The sequence below is a fragment of the Dunckerocampus dactyliophorus genome, chromosome 6 (assembly GCF_027744805.1).
Source record: "Dunckerocampus dactyliophorus isolate RoL2022-P2 chromosome 6, RoL_Ddac_1.1, whole genome shotgun sequence".
In the NCBI taxonomy this organism is placed as follows: Eukaryota; Metazoa; Chordata; class Actinopteri; order Syngnathiformes; family Syngnathidae; genus Dunckerocampus; species Dunckerocampus dactyliophorus.
In genome coordinates, this window is record NC_072824.1 from 29,606,996 (window position 1) to 29,620,285 (window position 13,290).

General features: G+C 42.0%; 1 protein-coding gene across 3 annotated transcripts in view; it reads left to right on the plus strand.

Annotated features, from left to right (window-relative positions):
* Positions 1-3,818: 3,818 nt before the first annotated feature.
* chrna6 (cholinergic receptor, nicotinic, alpha 6) overlaps positions 3,819-13,290 on the plus strand; it is a 29,599-nt gene continuing 20,127 nt past the window's right edge. For 2 of the 3 annotated variants that reach the window (XM_054779811.1, XM_054779810.1), the window contains exons 1-2: positions 3,819-3,998; positions 12,509-12,648. In XM_054779811.1, coding sequence (XP_054635786.1) covers positions 3,941-3,998; positions 12,509-12,648 — 198 coding nt within the window. In that variant the 5' untranslated portion in view covers positions 3,819-3,940. Of the gene's footprint in view, positions 3,999-4,442; positions 4,583-12,508; positions 12,649-13,290 lie in introns of those variants that run through there. The other variant, XM_054779812.1, reaches the window with a different exon arrangement.

A 13,290-nucleotide genomic window follows, 5' to 3' on the forward strand; every position in this document is an offset into this window, starting at 1 on the left:
TAATTTTCTACAAATCAGCGCGTATATTTGTGGGCACCTGCAGCTGATTGTAAATCATCTGTACTGCATGTGTGTCTGCTGCTGCCTCAGGCACACGTGCACCATGCACATGCACACGCACACCAGATTGATTTGTTTCTGATTTTTTCCGAGGAGGCATTTTTATCATGCAAACGTATTACTCGTCTGAACGCATGTTGTTTTGAGAAGCCAAAGTCTTACTTGAATGACCCAGCAACAAAGCGCAAGTACGTTCCTCGTCACGTAAATCCGACCAGAACTGGATTCGCGGGACCAAGTGGGGGCGGGGGGAAGTCACTGTGGATGTACTACACTGCTGATGGGGGTGTCATACAACTTCATGTCAAGAAATCCCAACTATCCCTTTAACAGAATAAGCGGAGGCTGCTTGATGTGATTGAACTACAGCTTCCACAATCCGCAGACAATCTTGTGTTCCTCTCAAGCCGCCTCAGGGAGACAAATAAAAAAGGACATCCAGATTTCATTCCCCGGGATTGAAAATAAAAGCACTTTTGGGCTCAGGAATGTGCTGCAGATATGCGTGCCTAAATAATTGAGGAGAGTAAAAGTTGTAGCAGGGAGGCTGATATTGTTATGGGCGGTGTTTGACTTGAGGCAGAGAGATGGCACCACCGTACGTTGTATGAGCGGTGGGGTGGGGTGGGGTGGGGGGCGTCTTTATGTGTGAGGTGAAAAGAAAGACGCGTCGGAATGCGAGACATGCATGGAGGGAGGAGATGTAGAAGTCGGTGACAAGCAGAGACTGTTGGACGAGATGAAGAAAAAAGGTGACATTAATGGCTTTTGGAGTGTATGCAGCCTGCCTTTACAAAAAAGAAACATGAATTAAACATCGCTCATGGCTGAGCTGCGGCACACACTATGGTGCGTCACGCTAAAGAGCCCTGGCAGAAACACTGATTCTCACCTAGTTCTCCCTAGAAATGTCCCCACTAATAAGGCGATGAAGACGAGCGTGTCATGATGTGTTGTTTCACTCGATCACGGTTTTTGCAAAATTATATGAATAAATAAATGGTGCTGTTTTGTGGTTGAATATTGCCTATTATTAGTCAAAAGATATGCATATTTCAGCAAATGTTATGTATTTTTCACCTAAATTAAGCATAAAAGTGGCTACATGAACCAAAATGCAAATATAAGGCATTCAGAAGACGCATTCAAGTGATGGTATGTAGTATTGCACACTGGTCACTAGGTGTCAGTAACGTTGGGTCTCAAGCACCAGACTTGATCGCCGGAATAACAGGCTTTCACCGTAATTTCCGGTGCATAAACCGCTACTTTTTCCTTAAACTTTCAACCCTGCGGTTTATACAGCAGTGCAGCCAATTTATGATTTTTTTTCCAAGCTCGTGACGTCTCCTAAACGATCACTAATCGTGTAAATTCGATGCTGCTCACGAGACAGTGAGCCAATGCTAGCTCTTTCTTTGGTAGAAGTTACACTAACTCAAACGAGCTTGTTAACCCATCGCAGGAGGTCATTACTCAATACAGCAGTCTGACTCACGCTGTCAACTCACAAAGGAAGCTAAAATAACCACACAGCTGCTAAAACTCCAAATAACATAACATTAAAATAACAAACAAAAGCAATTTTAGCTTTTACCCACAATGCATCACTGCAAGCAGAGACGTTCGTTGGCCGAAGGCGGCCCGCTGTCGGGCGCCGGACTACCAGAGCTCATGACTCTTGACTTCGCAGACCGTGTCCAACATTACAACAATTTAATGTGTCTTATTTATTATGTATTGTGTAAAACTAAAGGGGTATTTCTGCAAAGCGAGTTAGCGAACTGTGTTGAGCGGAAAGCCGGACTTGCCTGTTCAGCCGCTGTATCACCATGGTAACTCATAACCTGGTCCCGACCAGGTTATGTCCGGCCTTTCATCTTAAAATGGGCTGTGAAAGTGCCACTGTTTCACTGTTTAACTAATTCCGAGAGGGCGTCACCATTTATTGAGGACCTATGTTCCCGAGGGGACATGGAGAAAAAAAAATAGGAAAAAAAGAGCATTCCCTGATGGTATTATCAATCTATATATCATATGCTAGACATACTCACTTTTTGAGGCGAGCACCAGGAATAAAATGCAATCTGAAATATTACTAATTAGGCCAACATAGCAGACGTAAACGTCACAGGAGTCCTTGCGTGAGTACTCAGCCCGTTAGTCTTTTTATATTACAATATCCTCTGGAGGAATAAACACTCTGAGGCATCAATCAACTGCAAAACAAAACAAAACAAAACACTCGTTGTATTATAACAAGGAAAAAAATGAAAAAGGTCGCCACAAAACACGTCTCACACACACAAGCACTGCCACCTAGTGGTCACAACGCGGTGCAGCATTTGAAAATATTTCATGAAAACGTAACATGAAAAAAGAAAGTTGCTGCTCCGATGTGTTCATTTTGTAAATGGATAAGTGTTAATAATAATTATACGTCAAACTTGTGCAATGTTGAGCGCTGATCAATGAAAAGACTTGTAGGGTATACAGTAGTTAGTGTAGTCACACAACACAACACAACACACAACATGGACTGTTCACGCGTCTGCCCTCAGCACGGAGGTACAGGGGTGTAAAACGCAGGACAACCCGTCTAAAGAACTCGTACTAGTCGGGTGTAGTTGGTGGAACAATCAGTGTCGACTTGCGCATTCACACGCTGCATGCCGGCATGCCAGCGGCCCTCCCTCGCTCTGTTGGCGGCGACAGCGGTGCTTTTAGCGGTCATCATGTTTTGGGAACTCCTCGTAAAGCTCCATAATAACGACTGGCTCATCTTGTGTGAAATACACTGGCTGGGATTGCCTCACTTTTCAGCAGAAATGGAATAATATGACGTCAAACGCCCCCAAAGCCGAAAAGCGGACTTGACAAAGCAAGTTGATAACCACCGTCGAAGTACCGTTCAATTTTGTTTGGGGGATTTAGGTTTAGTTGAGTTGCGTCTTGAGCGCAAAGCCTGGGATGGTTGAGCCACTTTCACAGAATACCCCCCAAGACAGTAACAACATCAAATAAAAAAAAAATAGAATCCATGACATTAGCATCCGATCGTCTTTATTTTTAATGATGGTAGCCACAGTCAGTGGGCGTGTCTCCTCTCTCTGAGCTTTTTATGACGTTCGTTTTCACTTCCACGGTGATGGCTTTCCTTTTCTTTGGCGCACTGCCGCTTGGGAGGCTGAGGGGGGGTATTCTGCGAAAGTGGCAAAAAGTGACAAAACCTAAATTCCCCCCAAAAAATGGAAAGGCACTTCGATGGTGGTCATCAACTTAGCTTCGTGCCAAGTGCGCGTTCACATGAAAGGAGGCGTTTGGAATGTAGCCGTCAGCAAAACAAACGTACATTATAGTGATTTAATTGATCTTATTTATATCGTATTGTGTAAAATATGAGGTGAAATAAAAAGGGTAAAATACAGTATAGTAGGCTGTGTATGCAGCGTGGGACAAAGTTACATGGCGCGTTCAAGGACGGAAGTGGGAGACGGTCGTATAAAACATGCAAAAAGTGGGATTATAATGCAAATAATATAGCTGTCAAAAGTTTTGAAAGCAATGAAAACTCAAAAAGCACAATTAACTTTACGACGACGAACGTCTGAACCTTACTTTCTTCTTTGTATCATCATTGATCAGACATTCTGCAGTGTAAATATTTAGATTACTGCGCGCGGGTGTGTGCGTGCGTGCGTGTGTGTGTGGATGCAGCGGGAGCGGGAGCAGGAGCGAGCTGGAATATCCATCCTGCTTCTACGCGGGAGAGACGCGATCAAGTGCACTTTGTGTGTGACATGGAACGAAAGTGATTTGCTGTCTTCTGCAGAAAGGAATCGAACTGCGCCTGTAAAAATTAAAAAAATACGCTGAGAAGATGCAATCAGCTTCAAGATGGACTTTGCTGCTTTTTCTTGGAGGTTTGCTGCCACAAGGTGAGAAGGATCTCACAGCGTCGCGGTGCACATTCTAACCTTTTGGCGCCAACGAAACGATTTAGTGCCGTTAGAGATGAAATACGGATAAAAGGACGTCAGAAACAATGTCAACTATTTTATCTTGTGCATCAACATCATATAACTTTCTATTTAATTCATAGACTTGTTTGAGTCGAAGATAATTGGAAAGAAAACACATTCATGAATATTCCTATGTTGGCGTTAACTAGGCCGTGAAAATGAATGTAATGAATGCTAATGTTGTTTTGGAGGCATGCGTTGTGATTTGAGGAATAGAGATGACGGGATGTGTTTTTTTTTCCAGCTAATGAGGGTTTGGAGTTTGGTGTGTGTTCCCATTTTGTTAGAATAAGATACTGGATCAGCTGGAAGTTTGGATGGGTCGATTTATTCCCACTTTGTTCAGTGGCATTGAACGCATCGGAGTTCTGTGTAATGAGACAAACTGAAAGTTACGTCCTTCTCTGATGCTGCCACAAATAGACTTTATATATTTTTCCCTTTCTCCTTTCACCTCCTCGTTGTTCCCAAATGCTGATGATGTGTGTGAATGCGTAAAGGTGAGCTTTTATGATGTTATTATCTTGGTGTTGCGAGCTAGTGTTTGTATTTGTGGGGTGTTAAGTTAATTTATGCTAGCACATCAACGTGATCGTCGTCTCCCTGGAAACTCGTAGCAATGGTTGTGCTTTTAATTTAATGTTGTTGGATGCTACCTTTCTGAGTCCCTTATTTTTGTTCAGTGCAGCCAGACAGGATAAAATGCGCAGCGCTTTTATTGTGAAGGCCAGACGTGTGTTGTTGGTCTCTATGAGTTTTTGAAGGCTGTGCTGAAGACACGTGTCAGTAAGGTGAATCACGAGGCTGTCATCCTTTTTCATTTGTCATTTGCAATTATTTCTGCAACATTTTCTGCATTTAAAACTTATAATTAGTGTCTATAAAATGTGTCTGGAACAGATGAACTGCATTTACATTATTTTCTATGGCAAAAATTTCCTTGGTTAGAATCCGTTTTGGTTTGAGTCAGACATTCTGGAGCCAATTAATGACGTTAACCAAGGCACCACTGTATATTTAATGACAAAACTTTGTGTTTCAGGAGACAACGCACACTGTTATGGGTGTTATTGGTATCAACATTTCAACTTTTTCTCATTGCATTTAGACATTTTGCTCTTTTTCCCATTTTTGATGTTTTTTTTGTTTAATTCTATATCTACAATGTGCCTTGGGCCAATAAAACAATCAAGACACCGCTGACTTCAAGTGAAATAAGTAGCTGCTAATGATAGCTTGGGTCATAATATGATGACTTAAACATACATAACACAAAGTAATTGTATTAATGTTCTGATTTGTCAAGTGTAAAAAGAAGTGAAGCAGTGTACAGTAAAACTTATAAAAGGAGGTCACTGCTTGAATTGGAGATGAATCACGTTCTAAACACAGCTCTTTTTCCATTTTTATTCACTATTCAGTTTTGACTATTACCACATTTTATTCAGAGCAGCCAGGACTTTACTGTCACTGGCATCTGCTTTGGTGGCTAGCGGTGGATATCAAATAATTCAATTCGTTCTTAAAGGAAAACTGCACTTAAAAAAGAAAAATTTTGCCCATCATCCAGGAAGGATGTTCCACGAAAGCTTAAAATGACTGTACAATACTGTAAGCATTACATGATATCATGAATGTGCCTGTTACTACATGCTCACAGCATGGATATAAAACCTTATGGTTGCTTTTTGGAGGTGTTTTAACAGCGGTCTTTTTAGGTGTGTCTAGGCCTGCCACGATAACAAAATTTGCTGGTTGATAATTGTGATGCAAATTATCAGCGATATTCGATGTTATCTGCAACATTTATCAAGACCATTTTTTCATTCTTGTCATGAGAGGTGTAACTCACATTTGAACCACTAGATGGCACTCAAGTATAGTGTACGGCGTACCCCTGTGCGACATTAGCTTGACACAGAAGTAGCCTGTATGTTTATGCAATGTAGCCAGCGACGTTACGTCCAGTCATGAGCTGTCTCTTTTTGTCTGTTTTTATACCTTTAGAATGCACAGAAAAGAGAAAGACGTGTGTTCATGTCTCACATACGGATCGTGGACGATGGGCAAAATTTTTTAAAAAAGTGCACTTTTCCTTCAAGTTGGCAATGTTGCCTCTTTTGGGAAAAAAAAGCACATGCAGAGATTGCAGACAAGAGCGTGTTTATGTATTTGAATGCTTGACTGATGGGCCACTCAGTGAACTGTGCAATATAACAATTGTGTGTGTGTGTGTGTGTGTGTGTGTGTGTGTGTGTGTGCGTAGTTGTGCACTAACAAGGGTTATATCACAAGAACATTTATAGAGCAGAACGTGGAACAGAAGGGGCTTGGCTAAACGCTAAATGACTCACGGACAAATGTGCTGAAAATACCTCGTGCTTCCAAAAGCTGTCACTGTCTGCCATTCAAAACATTGATACATGACATGATATTTTCCAACAGAATACTACTACTTATTCTTACGATCACACACTGTAGTTGTTAAATCTTGTTCTGGTGGTTTCAAGGTTAAAGGGACGCCCCAGAGAAAACAACCTGACCTCTACCCAGTTCTCATTGACATTGACGTGCCTTCCACTAAATGAGGAAATCAGCTCCAGAGCAGCAGAATAAAAATAGTATTGTAAAGCTTGAATGATCATCTTAGATGTAGCCCACCTTTGGAAGTGTGCTCCTCCGGGGAAATGCGTGCAATTTCTTTTTGACCTGCTCAGTGTGAAAGCACGAAAAAGGTTCCTTTTCTTTCTGCATGAGATGCTATGAGAAGACTGATATGTGTGCTGTCATCTGTGGCTGTCACAGAACCTTTCATTGAGGCAATAAAGTGTCCCTGACATGATTTATCAACTTTGTTATATATTGTTTGTAATTATGTTCTACATTGTTCCATTTTTGAAAGCAAATGGGAAATTCGCAAAAATTACATTTATAGTTCATGGCGTCTCGTTTTCGGAAGTGAAGTCATCGTTGTGACGCTTTTCAGCTAAAGCAGAGTAAGCAAACGCTTCTCAAGGTAGATGGTCGACTTGGTTCAGTATATTTTTCATCAAAATAGTAGTCATGCCAAAATGTTGTGTTGCTGCTGGATGTTTATAGTGTCCGATTGATACTGTAAGTTTGTTTTCTTTTCCAAAAGGGGAAGGTTTAAGACAAAAATCGACGAAACAAGTGCAGAGACCGAGAGACAGATGGACGCCCACCTCGAGTTCTGTTCTTTGCAGTGATCATTTCACTGATGACTGCTAGAAGGAACACCTTTACAAGCAGCATTTGGCATGAAAGTACGGTGTTATTCCGCGGGCACACAGGAAAAAAAGACTAAAAGAAAGACGCTAAAATTGCCACTGAACAGAGCAAGTCATGTCTTATTTACCTAATGTCTTCTAAACACTATTCCATGATAGCGACAAGACTGTAAAGCATTATACATGTTATATAAACATTTTTTGACAGCAATATGTATGTTTACTGTGAATAATGTGAAATAAATCAGGCTATAAAGACCCCTTTACGCAGTAATTGAAGGATAAGCAACTCCAGAGTAATTTGCACTTACCATTCTGTGTTTTGAAGGCGACCAATCTTCATCTCCATGTCTTAAGGCTTAATTCCATGTTCTGCAAGTTCTCTATTTCATCTCCAAATATTTCTCCCTTCTTTTCTCCTCACACTATCGATACATGGCTCAATTCTTCACTATAATCACTGTAAACATCCTCTGTCTTGTACTCCGCTATGTTTGTTTACTTGAGTGATAGCGTCACTTCCGGAAACGAGACTGAACAGCGAGAGAGCTGGCTCGTCGTGGATGGCACCATGAACTATAAATGTCATTTGAAAAATGTTGCTTGTGAAACGTTGACATTTGAGTTTGCCCAATAAATGTCCCTTGCAGCTCTGAATCTCAACTGGTCGGTCACGACCCAAAAGTGGGTCACGGAGCCGTTTTCAGTGGGTCATGTGTCTATGCGTAAGCGAAAAAAATACTGTTACGACCCAATGCCTGTGAATGCACCTTGCATTCGTGTCTGTGCTATTCGCTTGCTATGCCGAGCCGAGGCAGACAAACAGTCCCTTTAAATATAAGATATTTGAGAAGTTTCTTTAATTTGGGTTGCCGCTTGTCACTAAGGGATGATCGTGGGTCCCCCAACCAAACCAGTTGAGAACCACTGCCTTACAAGATACTGTAGTATTCTGTCTAGGGATGCTCCGATAGATCGGCCACTGATCAGTATGGTGAGTTTTGGAGGCTCACGGTGTGATCATCAGTCAAACGCAGCCGTACAGAGAACCCTCACCCGTATGTGTGTGACAGTCAGAAGGCTAAGCTAATAACCCGAAAACTAATTCAATTAATCAGACGAGATGACTGGTCTTTCTCAGTGGTGGAAGACACCGGGTTCGCCGACTTTGTCATGTACCTGGAGGTCCTGCTAGAGCTCCACCAATGTACTATGACATCCAAAGACGCTTTAAAGAGGTGTTTCATCCTCTGTGAGTAAGTAAAACATGTTTTTGTCTAAATTAAGGTAACTTTATAGTTACTTTTTTCATATCATATAGACAGTCCCTGGGGTGCAGGCAGGAATTCTGGGTCCCATAAAAAAAAATCATGTTGTCCCTCCCCTTTATTAATTAATTACTAATTTTATTAGTAATTAAGTATTTTTGGGTCTACCTTGCAGTCAAGGGACCTTGGAATTGTCCTGACATTTCCCCTTTATACCGCACCCCTGGCTAATGTCACTCATCATAAATAAATTGAAAAATGTATAATGAATCCATATGTTCAGTATCAGTATCGGCCGATTTCAGTCCTGCATGACCAGTATCGGAATGGGCAGCATAAAACCCTGATTGGAGCATCCCTAATTGTGTCACCTAAAGCGGCATTTACATCCCGACGTACGTGTTGCCACACGCACAATTTTGGGGATTTTTTTTTTCCCCGGGCCACCACGTAGAGGAAGTAGGGTATCAGAGGGTTTGCAAGTGTTTCGTACTTATGGAGCAAGTGACTCGTGACGCCCACGTGCTTGCCGCTCACCCTCCTTTGGCAGCTTTTAGATCGTGAGTACGGTGTGAAGCTCGTGAAGCCCACTCACTTTGATTGCAAGATGGGCCTACTGGCTTCCTACGGCACCTATGGCTATCGTGACCGGGAGAACCAGAGTGTACAGCGGGAAGAGCCCGCCCCTCGTGGCCGGCTAAGCTGCATTAATGTCGGATACGCAATGTGAGCAGCCCCCATGCGTCCACGCAGGTCGGGAGAACCAAAGTGTACAGCTGGTGTAGTCGCCCGCTGCGGCAGGAGCCGCTGCCGTGGCCGGCCAATGTACACAATATACTTTTAAACTTGCGTCACCGCGCTCCTCCTCTGCCTTGCCCTTGCGACCTGGCTGCACGCAAGGTTTTCCTGCGTGCATGCAGAAAATTATTTGCATCCCAATTTTCTTCCTACGGCTTTGCGTGCTGTCTGCGGGTGTGAAAATCCGTGCGGGCAAAGCGCGTGTTGTGTATTGCTAAATACCACAAGATTCAATGTACCAAAGGTAAAATACAAAACTTTATGTACAGTGTAGGACAACAGAGACAGTGTACAAGAACTGAGGTTTGGTGAAAATTTTTGTCAATAACCGAATAGTACGAAAATCGCAGCATTTGAAAACCAAGGTTTGAAAGTATTTCAAATCCAAAATGTAAACTACGTGTTTTCCCTTTGGAAGTAATTTCCCTGGACACGAACACACTTTCCCAGCCTTCTCTGCCACACTTTCATGCACACCTGGAAATATTCTTCCGGGATCCTCCACAGCTTCGTTGTCATGGCTGTCTTGATGTGGTCCACCTCCCCTCGATGACCCTTTGAGCTTGGGAGATTGGAGGAGTCACACTGTGAGGATTAGGGGTTAGGGTTAAGGTTAGTAGGGAGGTTGCTCCAGCACGGCGATGTTCTTCTCCTCCAAGAACCGTCAGACGCTCAGGGCATTGTGACCAGGCGCATTGTCCTGCCACAACTCTTGCCTCTTCTCACACACTGAACCAAGCAAACGCTGCAGGATGTCTTTGTAGACGTGCTCGTTGATCCTCTGGCCCCTTGGCCCCATCAACAGTCCTACAACGTTTCTCGCACACCCTGCATTTACCTTCAAAGACATTCAAAGTGAGGAGCATCCAGTGCCTTTCACTCCACTTTCTCTCCCTTAAAAGCATCTGCATGAAGCCTAAAAGGCTCTCACACATAAGAACTCATTCCCTTCATCAGTCTCCCCTCCCCCGCCTCCTTTTCCATATATTCCCTCTCCATCATTATCCCCAATGACATCCGTCCTGAGACATTTTTCTTCACACAATCCAAGTTTGCCTCCAAGTCAATGCTTGGCTGCGTTAAATATCTCTCATGAGATCTACACTTCAAGTCATTTGCCCTCCAAGTTTTGACAGGTTGGCCACATTATGTTGAATAATTCATATTGTGCATTTTAGGACATGAAATGAACATTCCTTGCACTTCAGAAGCTCTTCCCTCTATTCGATTCTCTGCTGTCTTTTGACATAAACCGCCTTATTTCACTTTTTGACTTGTCTTTTCTCAAAGACAGACAAACTGTGCGCGACGAGTTTGTTGAGCGCGCATACACGTCAATACGGATGCTTTCAGCTAATTCCAATGTAAAGCCCTCCAGCATTTTCACACATGCTAAATAACATCACAGAGTGGGTGGAGTGAACGCATCCTCATTATATGGCCAGCAAAGAACATGCAATGGCAAAACCATGCATGTTTTTCACTGAGTGAACGCAAAAGGACAAACAACAGGGAGGAAACTTTGCATTGGCCGATGTTCTAGATTTCAGTCATTGGCTCTTGATGAGCAGTGGGCAGCCACCCCCAGGGACCGGATGCGGGTCAGCATCTTGGTCAGTGAAGCATCTATGTGTGGGCGACCCTGGGAGGGTTATGCGGGTGAAGTGTCCTGCCTGAAGACGCAACCATAGTTAGTGGGATGTCGCAAGTGGGATTGGACCCACCGGTCACTGGACGACCTGCTCTACGTCATCATAAAGGCAGTATGTTCTCACATTGAAGCTTGAAGGTCTACACTTCCATCTTGATTGGTTTGAAGTGGTACCTTGAAGTTCAAATGTCCCAAAAGTTGCCTATCAAGACGCTGACGATGTGCATTCAGGCCTTCCGTCTTCCCAAACTGGTTTTATTAACCCTGATTTACTATTCTGTCTAAACAGTCCAAAATGAGATACCATTGTATGTAACAATATATTAGTCATAAATTTAGTCATATAAGTCATACATTTACGAGAAAAGTAGGTGTAAATTTACAAGAAAAAAAAAGTTGTAATATTACCTTTTTCTTTAGGAGAATAATGTCATAAAGTTACGAGAAAAAAAGTCGAAAATTTACAAGAATGAAATTGTCAATTTACGAGAAAAAAAGTTGTAAGGTCACATAAGTTCCACATTTTGAAAGCTGTCTCAAGCAATGCCTGTTACACGTGAATTTACGACTTTATTTTCGTAAATGTAGGACTTTTTTCTCGGAAATGTACAATTACTTTTCTTGTAAATTTAGGACTTTTTTTCTAAAAATCTCAAATTTTGTTTTTGTTCAATGTGGCCCTAATACTTAATGCAACAAGAACTGCAGAACTATTTATTTATTTTTAACGAGAGAAGAACTGTTAAGTTGGAAGTCTGGCGTGCACTAATGCTATGCTACATTCAGCAGAAAAGTAAGATGGCGTTTACCATTTCAAACTCTGACAGAAGCATCTAAATAAAACAGAAGGAGGAAGAAAAGTAATTACAGGAGGACTTGAAGCTTAATGAACCGCCATGGTGTTTTATTTCATCAAATTACAAGTGCAGAACGGACTTAAGTCGCTCTTTGATCATTCCCTGACGCACACAAAAGCACATTTGATACGGTTTGCATTCCACTTCATCTGAGAAAGATTCTGACAGAAAATGACTCGCAGGTTCTGCCTAATTACATCTTAAGCGTTCTATTTTCAGAAAGCTCATCTCTTACTGTGTTGTTCGTTATTATTCCATGTTTCAGTGGAATGCTAATTAATTCAAAGGCTAGCACATGACCCGACCAGATACTGTGTTGTATCACCTGATTCAAACCACTCTGATATGTTGTATTAAGATTACTTGCAAGCCCAACATTGGTTGATGTTACAGCAGGGGAAACAGTTGTTTGATCCCCTGCTGATTTTGTCAAGTAAAAATAAACTAAAATACAATTCAATTAAATTAGGAAATGAAATAAAAAATAATGAAATACAAAAATAAAATCAAATGAATAAATAAATGCATCAACAAAATAAGATAACACAAAAGCTTTTTGTAACCCTTTATTTTACTTTTACTTCTGCTTTTCCCGCACCCTCAGACAGCTTTGCATCGAAGGCAGAGGACCACCTCTTCAGGAAGCTTTTCAGGAGGTACAACCAATTCATCAGGCCGGTGGAGAACGTCTCAGACCCTGTCACGGTGGAGTTTGAAGTCTCCATCTCACAGCTGGTCAAAGTTGTAAGTTCAACACACACGAATTGATAGATGCATTACGCAAAGGATTTTTTGTTGTGGCTTTGTATATTTTTTTGGAAGTGCACGTGTCGACAAAACAGTACGGTTGTAAAAAATGAATGAATTAATAATTGAAAAAAGATTTAAAGATAAATCCTGGAACAAAAGCAGGTTGTAGAAATGCGTTTTAAATTCAAAGCAGGTGGAGCTGCTATGTATTCTTTGGAGAAATGCAACTCAGAAAAGATATCCTCCGACGAGGGTGAGAAAATTGCCTGCAAGAGCCTCCTTCAGACTGGACTGATCCTCTCAAGGTGGCATGATGCTGAAGGGTGTCAGCGGACGTATGAGAAGATAAACACTGACAATGTCCTGTGTGGGAGTCCACTCCAGAACTGACTGATTTGACTTACGGTTTACTTTTTGTTGTCGGATTTTTGAACTGTCATTTTCTAAGGTGCCACTTGAATCACGAATAAAAGTAGTTGAAAGCAAAACCAGTTTGTCTAACCGAGTTGTTATATTGTATGTAGTTAGGTAACAGTTCATTCTGTAACCAAAACAAATGGTTGTGTTGATGTCGGGAGCAAAGCCATTGAAATCGACGTCACGCTAATTATCGTGTTTTGTCGTCAACTGGGGGCA